General features: G+C 40.5%; 2 protein-coding genes across 3 annotated transcripts in view; one reads left to right on the forward strand and one right to left on the reverse strand.

Annotated features, from left to right (window-relative positions):
- arhgef12b (Rho guanine nucleotide exchange factor (GEF) 12b) overlaps nucleotides 1-8,498 on the forward strand; it is a 33,793-nt gene extending 25,295 nt beyond the window's left edge. For both annotated transcript variants that reach the window (XM_085798277.1, XM_085798278.1), the window contains exons 23-38: nucleotides 74-220; nucleotides 889-974; nucleotides 1,588-1,713; nucleotides 2,614-2,728; nucleotides 2,821-2,921; nucleotides 3,020-3,097; nucleotides 3,382-3,457; nucleotides 3,630-3,797; nucleotides 4,090-4,177; nucleotides 4,263-4,340; nucleotides 4,428-4,507; nucleotides 4,947-5,225; nucleotides 5,354-5,563; nucleotides 5,650-5,852; nucleotides 6,638-6,731; nucleotides 6,810-8,498. In XM_085798277.1, coding sequence (XP_085654403.1) covers nucleotides 74-220; nucleotides 889-974; nucleotides 1,588-1,713; nucleotides 2,614-2,728; nucleotides 2,821-2,921; nucleotides 3,020-3,097; nucleotides 3,382-3,457; nucleotides 3,630-3,797; nucleotides 4,090-4,177; nucleotides 4,263-4,340; nucleotides 4,428-4,507; nucleotides 4,947-5,225; nucleotides 5,354-5,563; nucleotides 5,650-5,852; nucleotides 6,638-6,731; nucleotides 6,810-6,823 — 1,943 coding nt within the window. In that variant the 3' untranslated portion in view covers nucleotides 6,824-8,498. The remainder of the gene's footprint in view (nucleotides 1-73; nucleotides 221-888; nucleotides 975-1,587; nucleotides 1,714-2,613; nucleotides 2,729-2,820; nucleotides 2,922-3,019; nucleotides 3,098-3,381; nucleotides 3,458-3,629; nucleotides 3,798-4,089; nucleotides 4,178-4,262; nucleotides 4,341-4,427; nucleotides 4,508-4,946; nucleotides 5,226-5,353; nucleotides 5,564-5,649; nucleotides 5,853-6,637; nucleotides 6,732-6,809) is intronic.
- A 1,703-nt stretch (nucleotides 8,499-10,201) lies between these two features.
- tlcd5b (TLC domain containing 5b) lies at nucleotides 10,202-13,061 on the reverse strand. The gene is given in 4 exon segments (XM_085798947.1): nucleotides 10,202-10,252; nucleotides 10,593-11,164; nucleotides 11,929-12,124; nucleotides 12,817-13,061. Coding segments are annotated over 3 exon segments (813 nt in total). The 5' UTR covers nucleotides 12,119-12,124; nucleotides 12,817-13,061.
- Nucleotides 13,062-13,437: the final 376 nt, after the last annotated feature.

Here is a 13,437-nt window from a genome sequence, read left to right on the forward strand (position 1 = left end):
TGTGTGTATCTGTGTGTGTGTGCCTGTGTGTGTGTGTGTGTGTGTGTGTGTGTGTGTGTGTATGTGTCCTCAGAGCTGTTCTACACTGAGCGCGCCCACCTACGGACGCTGAAGGTCCTGGACTGTGTTTTCTACCAGAGGCTGAACAGAGACGGGATCCTGCCCCCGGACGACATCAAACACATTTTCATCAACCTGGAGGAAATTATTCAGCTGCACGGTAACGTCTCTCACACACACACACACACACACACACACACATGAAACACACGCACACACAAACACACACTCCACTTGCTCTGATGATTTCAGGCATCAGACGACTGAGCACGGAGCAGAATTTATTTAATTTTTCTTTGATTTTCTCTCCTCCTGTTTTTCCATCTTCATAAAAACATTCTGGAAAGCCAACGTACAATAAAAATGCTTTCTGTATCAACACGATGGGCCCAAAGTAATACAATAAATAAGTTATACAATAATTCAATAGAAACTAACAAATTTCTGCTTTGTTCTAATACTGAATTTTAGGTAATTTAAGATTATGAATGAAGTTATGAAGATGATAACAACATCTTCAACTTAATTTCCCAGCAAAGACAATCCAAGTATATTAACCAAATGTTGTAAAAACTTACATTAAAATATCATCATCATATCATCATAAAACAGAAGTTACCTATATTGATTTTTTTGTAACATGGGGGAATAAAACACACAAAAATGAATAAATTAAAATTCATAAGATCTTAAATAATATATAATGTTTTGTGTAATAATGTTTTAAGAAGAGTTTGAAGATATTGAATAAACCCTGAACATTGAATCGGTGGATCGTCATTGAGGAGAACAACAAATGTTACATTTCTCTCTCACTTTGCTCCACAGTTTCTATAACGGAACAAATGACGGCAACCAGGAAGAGGAGCGAGACGTCGGTGATAGGTCAGATTGGAGATGATCTCCTGGCCTGGGTAAGAGCAGCTTCAGTTCAGGAAGGAAGGAAATGAGAAGCACACACTTCAATGTTTAATGTTTGCACAGCTGAAATATGGGGAGAACATAAAGTCAGATTGTTTAAAAAAGGATTTAGAGCATTAAAGATGCTGTAAGATAAATTACCAAAAATACAAGTGGGGTTTTTAAATAAATCCAGAAAGTAATCATTGAATGAAAGGAAAAAAATATATAAATGAATATAAATAAATACAAAGCCAGGTTTGAAAGTAGGGTTTGAATGTATAATATAAATATAATAATATAACAGTTTCTGTATCCAATCAGACAGTAACTGTGAATTTACACTTCCAATAAGATCCAGATTAATAGATAATACAACACAAAAAATACTATATTTATATAATTTCATCTATATGATATGAATATGAATTAATTAAGAAGTTTATCATTATGTCGAATATCTAAATGTTTCTGTGTACCTGTTGAACGTGTTGATAACTAATGTTTTTATATGGGTTGTTCAGATTAAATTAATTTCTGATCCAGAGTGGTTTGCAGTGATTTAACACTGGATACCATCACCAGTTACTCAGGTTTAAATCTCATGTGTCAATGTGTCAACCTCAGTTCAGTGGTGATGAAGAGGAGAAGATAAAAATAGCGGTGGGAACTTTCTGTTGCAACCAACCATCGGCGCTGGAGCTCATCAAGACCAAGCAGAAGAAAGACCAGAGGTTCAACTTATTCATGCAGGTCAGAAAACACCACAGACTGAGCTGTCAGGAAGGGTCGGGGGGGTTGTTTGTTTTGGCAAAGACAGTGGTGACATTTGAGACGAACAGCAGATGATGGCTGGTATGTGAAGAGTCTGACTCGTTTATTTTGCAAGGCTGTAAACGTTGATGCAGCAAATTTATCATCGTAGTTTGCAAAGACATATTTTTCTAATGATTTATTTTGATAAACTGAGGAAGTTTGGTCAGTTTGACAGGCAATCAAAATGGAAATGGATTGCCTAATGAATGTTGAAGCTCATTTCACAATCAGAAATACTTCATTATTATGTTACAGTGGCCCAATTCTACAAAAATAGATGTGGAATTTTATTTATAATAAATTAACCTCCCCCTTATTTAAAATATAGCATAAATACCTTGTTAGTAAGTAACAATTCATAGTTAATATTCACCTACCATTTGCAGTGAATTTGTACAGAATGGTCAAGAAGGTAAAGAAAGAAATTTGTTGCAGCTATGAAATGATATATCAACAACAACAACAATATCTAAATAAGTGCTTGTTTTTTAATGTAACTAGAGTACTGGTTACCTGCAACCAGCACTATAATTATATATCATTGTGTTGAATTACCTGAGCTCATTTGGCAGCGAAGTATTTTAGACCTCAGGAATATTTTATTCAATGTGTCCAGCTGCATGTTAATATATGTGTTTTTTGCTTTATGTGGGTATATGTATGTTTATTGCATGTATTCAGCTCCATAGGGGAACTAAGCCTGGGAGAGGTTTTGTTTGTGTGTGTATTTGTGCTGATTTGAGGTGTGCATTGTTGTATTCTCTGTATATTCATGTTCAAAGACCGCTTTGAAAATATTGATATAGTTCATGATGTCATATGTTATTTTCTCTTCAGGAGGCTGAGAGCAACCGCCTGTGTCGCAGGCTGCGGCTCAAAGACATCATTCCTGTGGAGATGCAGAGACTGACTAAGTACCCACTGCTCCTGGACAACATCGCTAAATACACAGGTCGGAACAGGACTGAACACAGTTTTACTCGTCATCCACCAATTTTGGTTTTTCATCACCTTTTTCTGTTTGTTTTGTTAATCCTCCTGCAGAGGATCGCGAGGAGAGGGAGAAGGTGAAGAGAGCAGGCGAATGTTGTAAAAACGTCCTCAACTACGTCAACCAGGCCGTCAAAGAGGCAGAGAACAAACAGGTACAGGCGTTAACATTACAGCAAAATATATGTCAGTACATTAAAGTCAACAGGAGGTTTAAGTTGTACTAATTTCCAGTTGTGTATTTTCTCTGCAGAGGCTGGAAGAGTATCAGCGAAGGTTGGATCTCTCTTCACTCAAACAAAGTGAAAACCCCTTGATCCTGGAGCTGAAGGTAACAAATACACAAACAATCCAAAACCAAGCAATTTCAAATATATTATTTCAAATATTGTAAATTGTAAAAGATGTGACAGAACTCTGGCTTTTACTGCACAGAGTGGATGAATGATTGAGTCAAGGAAGGTTCAAGATGTCTTTATTACTGCAGTCACAGCCAGCAGTCCTACAGTATAAAAAACATATATGTGCAATAGCAAATGAATAAAATGAGGTTGTTGCAGGTTGTTAATGAATATGTGCTGTTTGTTGTATTTAAAAAATATATTTGTTCTGCAGAATCTGGACCTGACCAAGAGGACGATGGTACACGAGGGACCTCTCTCCTGGAAGGTCACTAAAGACAAGACGATTGGTACGTGAACACACCGCCATAAGAGAGTTATATAGAAAAGATGCAGGCATGCAGATTAAAAACGATCAAATGAATTAAATTATATGTGCAATAAATAAAAAAGTCTAAAAGCCTTAATAAGAGGATGCCTGTAGCTGATGTGTGTAGCGGTTTCTTTATATTTTCCTTTCAGAGCTATACACGCTTCTCCTGGAGGACATTCTGGTTTTGCTGCAGAAGCAGGACGAGCGTCTGGTCCTCAAGTTCCACGGCAAAAATCTGGCCAGCGCTGCCGACACCAAACACAACTTCAGCCCCGTCATCAAGCTCAACACCGTGCTGGTTCGTCCCGTGGCGACCGGTGAGAGCCGCACCCACTACAGAAAGCTTTTACTTCCTTAACACTGACTCTGACTTTGATGACTTTAGCACTTTTGATGACTCTAGTGCCACCATGAGGTTGATATTTGTGGGTTTGGGTAAAAGTCTTGACCATTATTGGATTGATTGCTGTCAAATTAAACAAATTTATGCTCCCAGCAAGATGATCTGTAATAACTCATCTTTTCAAGTTTCGTCTTCTGCCATTGTTGGAATTTCTTCTTGTTTACACATCAACTCTCATATAACATGTGTTTGTATGTTCTTCTCAGACAACAAGTCTTTCTTCGTCCTGTCCATGTCAGAGAACGGGGCTCAGATCTACGAGCTGATGGCTCAGACGGTGTCCGAACAGAGAGCGTGAGTCTCGCCTCACAAACATGGCGACGTGTTGTCTGTTTGTCGTCTGTTTCCTCATCCTGCCATGTGGCCTCTGTTTGTCCAGGTGGCAGTGTCTGATCACACAATGTGCCGAAGCCATGAAGGCCAAACCTCACAACGACACGCCTCCAGCTCAGACTGAGTGAGTCCAACTCTGTGCTCACTGATATTAATATTATTACATTTTTCTTTCACATTGTATCTAAAATGATTGTTTTTCATTTTCCAGCGCTGTGCGGGACGCCATTGAGATCATCAACTGTGGGATTCCCAGGCCGTGCAAAGATCCCAACGGGACATCAAGTGGAGGTATCTGCCCAAGAGGCAGCTGTGTGTGGAACAAATGTTTCAACAGTGTAGAAAAGAGGAGTTGATTAATGGTTATTTATTAGCTGCTAAATTAGTTGTTTACAACCTTTTTATTGCATTATTTATATTTTCAAACGTACATACGTATATGTCAGAATTTAATCTTTTCTATTGTGTTGTTGTTTTGTAAATGATTTTTGGGCCTACTTGAAGTACATGAATCAATATAATAAGAATTAAAATAGATGATTAAGTAAAATAAGTTTATTTGTATACATCTAATATAAGACCCCAGCAGAATATTTGAACTAGAAATTAACATGCAGGATTAAAAGTTTCATGTATTTTACACCAGTAATTTAAGATGTCACATACTACTAATAGTTAAAAATGTTTTTGAATTTTATCTCTTATTGACATCAAACCTTTATTATTCTAGATAAAGATGCCACCTCTTCTCCAGTTGTAAGTCTCAACCCTTTCGATGGTATGAAGTCGGATGAGGAGGAGGAGGAGCTGGCCGAGGCCGTGGCCGTGGCTGACCGACGGGAGGAGGTGGAGGAGGATGAAGAGGTGGATGAGGCGGAGCTGGAGGCTTTCCTGGACAGGCTGCCCTTCCTGCAGCAGGAGGGGTCACGACGGGGCATCGCCATCGAAAACGAAGAACCCCACCTATTCAGTGTGGCGTCCTCCAAAGCCGAGGACGCTCTGCAGACATGTAAGTTCTACTTTAAAGGGTCAGTCTGCCCAAATTATTAAAAAGATCATTCTCAGTTACGTCTGGTTTTGGTTTCATCCGCCCACGTGATGGAATATGAGTAAAAAAAACAAATGTGTCTATTCCAGTGGCGATGCTCAAGCAGGTCCTTTTCAACCACATGATGGGCAGAGAGACCGAGGAGGAGAAAGAGGAGATGGAGGGGAAAAAGCAGAGCGGGGCCCCTGAGTGTCAGTCGCCGGGGAGCCCTGAGGCGGCTTCGGCTGCAGCCCCACAGAGGGACGACCCACAGCTCCCTCCTGGACACTCAGGCCTGTCTGACAACAGTGAACGCAACGGTGAGGAAATCGTTATCTAGGTTTTCTGTGGAATTAATAATGAATAATTCCATCCTTATTGATCCCACCTCGTCCTCTCCGTCCAGGTGGTTTCGTTGTTCTGGACTTGGGCCTGGGCTCTGAGGAGAGCTGCACCGATGACGACGGGGTGTTGGGTGGTGACGTGGGGATCGACATGAGGAGGCTGCTGTCCTCTTCCTCTCAGTCAGGGGGCGACGCAGGCCCCAACCTCAGCCGGCAGCTCATGACCCACCTGCGGCTCCTCCAGGCCGACCTGCAGTACCTGAAGGTACCGCACACGCCACTGAGCCAGGCTGTTTTTACGTAAACTGGACCCACAACTACAGTAGAAGTTGTCTAGTCTGGTATAATATTCTACCAGAATACAAGAATATTTCAGATTTTGCAGTTTTACTACACTTTGTCCAAGGCCGTTGTATAGGGGAGAAAGGTGATGATAATTCTAGGGGCCCAGCGCCCAGTAGGGCCCATAAAAAACCCCAGTAGTCTAATCTTTGTATGACTGATTTATTCTGCATAAGACCCTGACTAATACTCATAGTAATGCTGCATTAGCATCAAAACAAAGTAGGCTAAATAAAAAAATGATAATACATACGTAGTCTAAGAAAAAAAACTGGAAAAGTCAGGGGGTAGGGGCCCACTTTAGTATTCTTTAAGGGGGCCCAGAATTCCTAGCAATGGCCCTGCTTTGTCCTGAGATGATAAATAGTGTGTAAAAGGGAACTGAGGTAAAGAGTCTCTGTGTGACATGATCACTTGATCCTTGAAGTTCCTTAAAGGAGTACTGAGATGGTGTCCACTAGAATTGGACAGACAATATGGTTTCAGCTTTGACATGAAAGCAGGAAACAACCGTTGTCTTGTTTTGTTCATGATCAACAGCAGCAAATGCAAGGCTAACTCACAAACATATAAAACACAGAAGTTGCCTCATGTTTTCCAGCATTCTTGAGATGTCGGGGTGATGACACCGTAAATCAGACATGTACTTGAATGAAATCTTCTGTCATACAGTATGAACCACATTGTGTTGTACTGATCTGCTTCCAGGAGGTGGAAACGAAATACAACGAGCTGCGACAAACACACAGCGACACGGCCACGGACTCCGACGACAACAACAACAACAACAACAGCAACAATGGTGCGTCTCTTGGTCATTTCAAACAACCCACTGCTCCACTGCTCCACCTCAAACACTTTTGTCTCTGATGTTTTCCAGACGGGATTCAGTGATGACAGAAGAACGCCTTCCTCAGGATCGATCCTCAAACGCTGGACACTGCTGTCGCTCAGTCATGGAGGCTTAACGTCCACTCTCCCACTTTATAGGCACATATAAAAACCAGTGGAAGACTTCATCATCTATAAACTCAGAACCCTTGAACCAGCAGGAGCAGGTTTGCTCCTGAGAAGAGACACTGGGGGATTTTACCTGAGGATGATTCAGTCACTTGTTGCTATGATAATGAACATAATAATCAACTTCATAAATTATCTTAAACACTGGATATATGAAATGGAAAAAGGGCAAGTCAAGTGTGTGGAGTCACACAGATGCACAGCAGAGCCACATTCGGAAATGAAAGAATACGTGAAGACTTTGACTGTGTCGGTGGCCAGACTGTCAACTCACTGCTGTAAGTATCATTTAAATGTCTGTAATAAGAGACGAGCTAAACCTCCTGCTGCAGAGTTGAATACGCTTCAAGGTGCACGTCCTTATTCTGTTACAGCGCTGAGCAGCAACACAACACATTGATTGTGTTTTCACATTCACCATCAAATTGAAATTGTCCAAACATTCCCAAAATCTCCAGTATGTTTTAACGTCTGTGCATAAATGGAATTAAGGAGGAACAAGAAAATCTGAGCGACCAACACGTCTGACATGTCTGACTGTTGGTTCAGTAATTAAAATGTCGCTCAGTTGTTTAATTCAAACTGAAACTTAAATGTAGTACTGAGCAGTATAATGTAAACGCAGCAGTATTGTATATCATCTTGTCACACTTTTGGTGAGAAAGAATCACCATATTTGTCAAATTTGTGAACTATTCCTGCAAGAACCAGTAAAATGAAGCATTAAAGCAGCTTGTAATGCACAGAAATCCTCATGTTTTCGTTGAGGGTTACAAGTTGATCCATATATTTCCAAAGAACAATAATGTTCTTGTCTCCTTAGTTTGATTAGGCATCTGACATTAAAGGCTCCAGCCATTCCATAATGACTGAAGGAGAAGCATCCTTGGATGTATGAAATCACTAAATTTCCTGGTTTTAAACTTCCTGTAGCACTTGAATGTAGCTTAATATGACAAACAAAATAACAAGTAATGTTGAAATCATAGATTAACATCAACCACAGAAAGATTGAGGTCAGAGCATAACATGGATATTGGTGTCATAAAGAATCGCTGTGGTTCAAATGAAGCGGCCAACACTGCAGCTAAGAGAAGAAATGCTCACTTTGTGTATAACCACGTTTTCCTGGTGCTTCAAGCAGCTAAGAGCACGTCACATCACAGCATGTACAAGATACAAGCTCCACAGTGTGTGCACTTGTGACTTTAATGAAATGAACGTTTGTTGTAGCATTTATTTTCCAGAGTGAGGTGACTGACTAACCTGAGTGACTTTTGTCCCCACAAACACTATGGAAGTTTTCTTCAGGATCATTTCTATTTCTGCAACAAACTTCTCGTTGAGACGTTTTACATTCCTTTTGCCTTTTTAGGTACATGATACAAAAATTCACCCATCAGCACCTGCACTTCACTTTCATGGTTGGACTGAAATGATGCAAAAGTATTCACTGGCCACAAGACTGCACAGAATGAAATGTTTAAAAAAAAAAAAAGAAAAAAGAAAAAAGAAAAAGACTAATCCAAAAGGTAAATGTAAACAAAAAGGACTGTATTGGACTGTTTTTAATGTAAAAGAATATAATGTGTAATTATGACTATGTCAGATGTTTTGTGTGTTTTGTTTTGTTTTTTCATTGTACACAGTGCAGTCATGTAATGTTTTAACACACACTACTTAAAACAAGGATTAAGTACGGTGGCCCTGAGGGCTCAACACACTACAACACATGCAAACAGACATCTCATCAGTCATCTTCATCGATTTTGACAACACATGTGCAGCAAAAACTCTTTATACAAACACATTGAAAATACACTTAAAGTGTATTACTTTTTTGACTCTGAAAGTCAACAAATATTTAACAAGAATTGGGCACAAACTGGGTCCATCACTTTTTCTGTGTTCCCTGGAAACACTGACGTTGTGTTGTGTATATTTGTTGCATGTTCATGTGTTTTGTTTTTCGTAAGTAATCATGCGTTGAGCTCTCCTGACCACCGTAGCAAAGTAACCGTACATCATAAATTTGTTTTTAGGAATGTTCTTTGCAAAATGTTATTCTATTACATTGCTATTAACCCAACCGAAAGATGTTTTACTAAAAATGCAAAAAAAAAATTCATTTCATCTTGATCGGTCTTGTGTAAAGGGGTAGAGTGTGATGGCCCCTAATTTATCTCTAAACATTTTCAGCATGTCCAGAAGTCACATTACAGAAAGAATCCACTTTGAAATGAATGAAAAGCATCAGTTCCTTTGTGTGTCACTGTAAAGGAGCTGATACTTCGACCTCAGAGAAATAGATTCCACAGCTAATGAAGGAGCAGAACAGCATGTATGATGGATTAATTAATATGGATAGAAAGAAATTAAATGAACATTCAGGTAACCAAGTGTAACATGTTGTTACTTCTGTGTTTTTAATACAAAACTTTGTCTCACAAAAGCTGAATTGTGACACATTAACTCTTCTACTGTATAGCTACTAGCTGATTGTGTTCCAGCTAAAAACATAATATTGTAAAACACTATACAGATGAATACAGGTTTGGTGGTTTGAGGTATGTGGACATTATGGCAGCGACACCTTTCACACAGGCATCACAAACTCTCAGATCCATGTTGTATAAAGTGACAGTCCATAAAACTGTCTCCACTGATCCTTCTCATCTGCCTGTGTATGTAGGCCGCAGGTATTTTAACTGCATAAACAAACATTTAGCTTTTAGCTACGCTGGACTTTATTTACTTGCTTTTCAACGCATCATAGAAAACCAGCACATTTACGCAACACACTTGGTAAACAGGAGAGTTAAGGAGAAAACAATCTGACGTGTTTCTTTTTGTCCACACATCCACAGTGGTGTTGAAGTAACGCTAAAAGGTGCCTATTAGTTCTTGATCATAAGTTGGTATAAGCCATGAAAACTATGTTTAGCGTCTACACTCCAGCAGGGTGTCACTTCTGTCAAAGACCAAACTGACAGCTATAGTTATACTTTACCGACTGTAAGCAGTGACACTCAACTTGTGCTGCAGCGTATCATCGACTTGTGTTGACTCAACATGTAGATTGTAGATGTAAACCTGCCATCAGCTGCACATCTCATATGGCATGCTCCTCCCCATCTGTTATCACCATAACAACCTTCCAGAGTTGTTGTGATGGTGATTGCTCTCTGTGAGAAAACTGCTCTAATGTGGATTAATCAAAGCAATGGACAGAGGCTACTGAATTATGTCTGATCACACCAGTGGAGAAGGTTCAGGGTTTGATTCCTGGACCTGGGGGTTTTTCTGTACACATAAGGTTATTATTCCCAGGGAGGAAATAACTGAATGATAAGTGAATAAGTATACCCTGCCATGACTCTATGACAGCTGGGACAGGCATTATAGCTAATAGTTTGACCAGTGCAGCCTGATTCTTGGCTAATGTCTTCAGCCAATTAAAGGGTGCGTCTCTGATGATTTAGTCAACTGAAGACTCATAAAATCCGACTTGAGTTCTGAAGGACGCACCAAAATATACAGTTTGTTTGGTTTAAAGGAAAAGCAGCCTTGGGCTAAACTAGGGATGTTTTGCATGAATACTAGAAATACAAATGTTTAGTGATGATGCTGTGGTACATAGCACCTTTAAAGCTGAGGCCCATGAACGTAAGACTCGTTGTTCCCTCAGTCACACTGAATGTCATTCACTGATTTCTTTGAGCTTGTGGTTCTCTATCCACCGTTTATACTTGGCTCTACTTTTCTTGTATCCAAATCTGGCAATGTCCACCATGAACACCCAGGCTAGTCCGTACATCACCACACCGCCAAGCTTCATAATCAGTGACGTCCTGGGGGACGTGAGCTCGCAGTAAAACATCACGGTGCCAACGCCCACGCGCACCGTGGCGAACAGCAAGATGAACAGCAGGTCCACGGCGTCTCCCAGCAGGCTGTCGTACAGGCCCAGCTGGCGGAGGAACCAGCGGGCCTGCAGCAGGGGATTGGTGATCTCACTTCCAAAGACGACCCCACAGGTCTCACAGCCTGACACTCCCATGAGCAGCGCCAGCAGGATGCCCAGGATGCTGGCAGCGTGGTGGGCCATCATGACGGGGCCCTCGCTGCGGTAGAAGACGCACCAGCCGACATCGAAGAAGAAGTAGCCGAGGCAGACAGCCAGGGCGAAGATCTGCAGCTCAGTGTTTTCTGTTCCTGGACAGTGAAGGATCATGCGAGGAGTCAGAAATTACAGCAACTCCACTTGCACCGTGAAATAGACACATTTTATTTATGTGAATGAATGTTGATGTGAATTTTGAAGAACCAAAAACTCTCAGTGTAGTTTTACATCTGCCCTCTCAGTCCTCTCTCTAGAGCTGTAGCAACAACAGGTCAGTGTAAGCCAATCAGAAGAGAGGAAGCTCTGAGCGTCTCCTCTGCTTGGTTCTCTGTTCTCTGAGTGATGCAATATAAATAGAGAAAATATTCAGAGAAACCAAATCTTAAAAGTGTTGGATGATGGGTCCAGGTGGGCGGGGCTTTGTGACAGTCTTTGTTGTGACATCACAAAGTTACCGGGAGTCCAGACAGCTCATTTTAGACTGAATATAGGCTGTGTGCATTTCTCCATGAATTGATTCTTTAATACCTTTACAGTATCAATATAGAACCTAGAACTGATCTATAATCAAAGAAGATGTGTGAATCTACCTTCATACATTATAGGATCCTAACCGTCTGTAACAGCTCCATGTTACTGAGCTTGTTTAACCTTCAATGAGACCAGTAATAGCACCAACTGTTATTTAGTAGTCCATTTGAAGCACTTGCAGAATTTTTTAAAATCAACATAATTTCATACAGTCAAAACATTTGCATTTCTAATGTAGGAACCTATGGTGTATTTACTGACTACAGGTGAGTTTATATTGTTTTTGTGTCTATTACCCATCATTATTTTATGCCACTGCACTGACCTGCATGTGTGAAGGGCCAGGGTCCATCAATGAAGACAACATAAGCCGTCAGCAGCACTATGATGACCCCGTGGCACAGAGTGACCAGCCGACAGCTCCACTCGGGCCCCCGCTGACAGAAGGTACAGCAGAACAGAAAGTAGAGACACAGCCAGCCAATCAGGCTGCAGATCACCTCCAGTACTGGCATGGCCGTCTGTGAGGAACGATCGGACTGAATTCAGCATCACAGACCAAGCTCATATCCTCAGCTTGTTGTCCTTTTTTTTTGCATCATGTCAGTGTTAATGCTCATTTGCTCGTTTATTTAGGTGGAATATACAACTAAACAGCTGTTAACAAATGCATTATCACTGTAACTTATTTTGTTATTGATGACTTACTGGGAGAAATTTGACTTGGTGCGACACAAGGTTAGTTACCCAGTATCAGTGAGTTGTGTCTTACATTGTTTAGCTAAACTCAATGGTGTCTTATACTGGTATAATCGATGTTCAACACACCAAGTTCAAATTTTACCCCCAAACTGTTAATTACTTATTGTGTAAAACAACATAAAATGCAGAATGTTGTGTAAGGACGTAATGAACAGTAGCATAGTAAAGCTAGTCTTGGTATGTCTCAACAGGGGGAAATCATAATTATTGACAAATGATCTAGTTTCAAAAACACTTCAGGGGTGTATATTGAAAAAATAAAGTCTTACACCAACATGCAGATTTAGAAATGGCATAAAGACTAAATTCGCAATTGTAAATTAAAAAAGTCATTGACTTTCTTTGACTTTAATTCAGTCAATATTGTCCAAGTAAATCTTAGTGTGTAACACTATTACAAAAGATATGACAGTGCAAAGCAAACCCCCAGCCCTCACATACTGTGGATTACCTGAACGCCTCCTCTTCTCACTCAGAATCAGGAAACACCAGAAAACGACTCCAGCAATCAAACGCAGCCTCGGCCTCCATCACTGTTTACCTTCCATGAAAAGGCAAAGAAAACAAACTGCACCAAAGCTCAGCACATTTCAAATAAACACATGTTCAGTCTGGCAGGATGACAGACATGCCATGTGCCGGCTACTATAGACAATTATTGGATCCTGTATCCCTTCCCCTTGGATCTCAGACCTGATCCTCTTAAAGGATTACAGTCTCTACTTCTCTGCAGATACCTGCTTTTAGACGGGACAATGGTAGGAGACTGCAGACCTGCAGCTGTGGTGCCACAATCAAGTAAAACTAAACTCAAGTTTGATTACATCACAGCCCTAATGTCTTTAATAATCTCAAATACACAAATCAGAGCTTATTTCCAAATCCCCCTTTGGATTTTAAAAAAAGAGTCTGAGATTATAAAAAGGATAATGGTAATGAGGCTCTCATGATCACCAGTACTACCACCACTAATAGTGACACAGACAATCAGAATTAGAAAAAGAGAGGGTTGCCCGCACACTCTTAAAGGAGGTCACAGTGATTTATTTAGCACTTGCACAAACGTTTTCGA

The sequence above is a fragment of the Trachurus japonicus genome, chromosome 14 (genome assembly GCF_045865225.1).
Source record: "Trachurus japonicus isolate A0001 chromosome 14, Traja_1.0".
NCBI classification, from domain to species: Eukaryota; Metazoa; Chordata; class Actinopteri; order Carangiformes; family Carangidae; genus Trachurus; species Trachurus japonicus.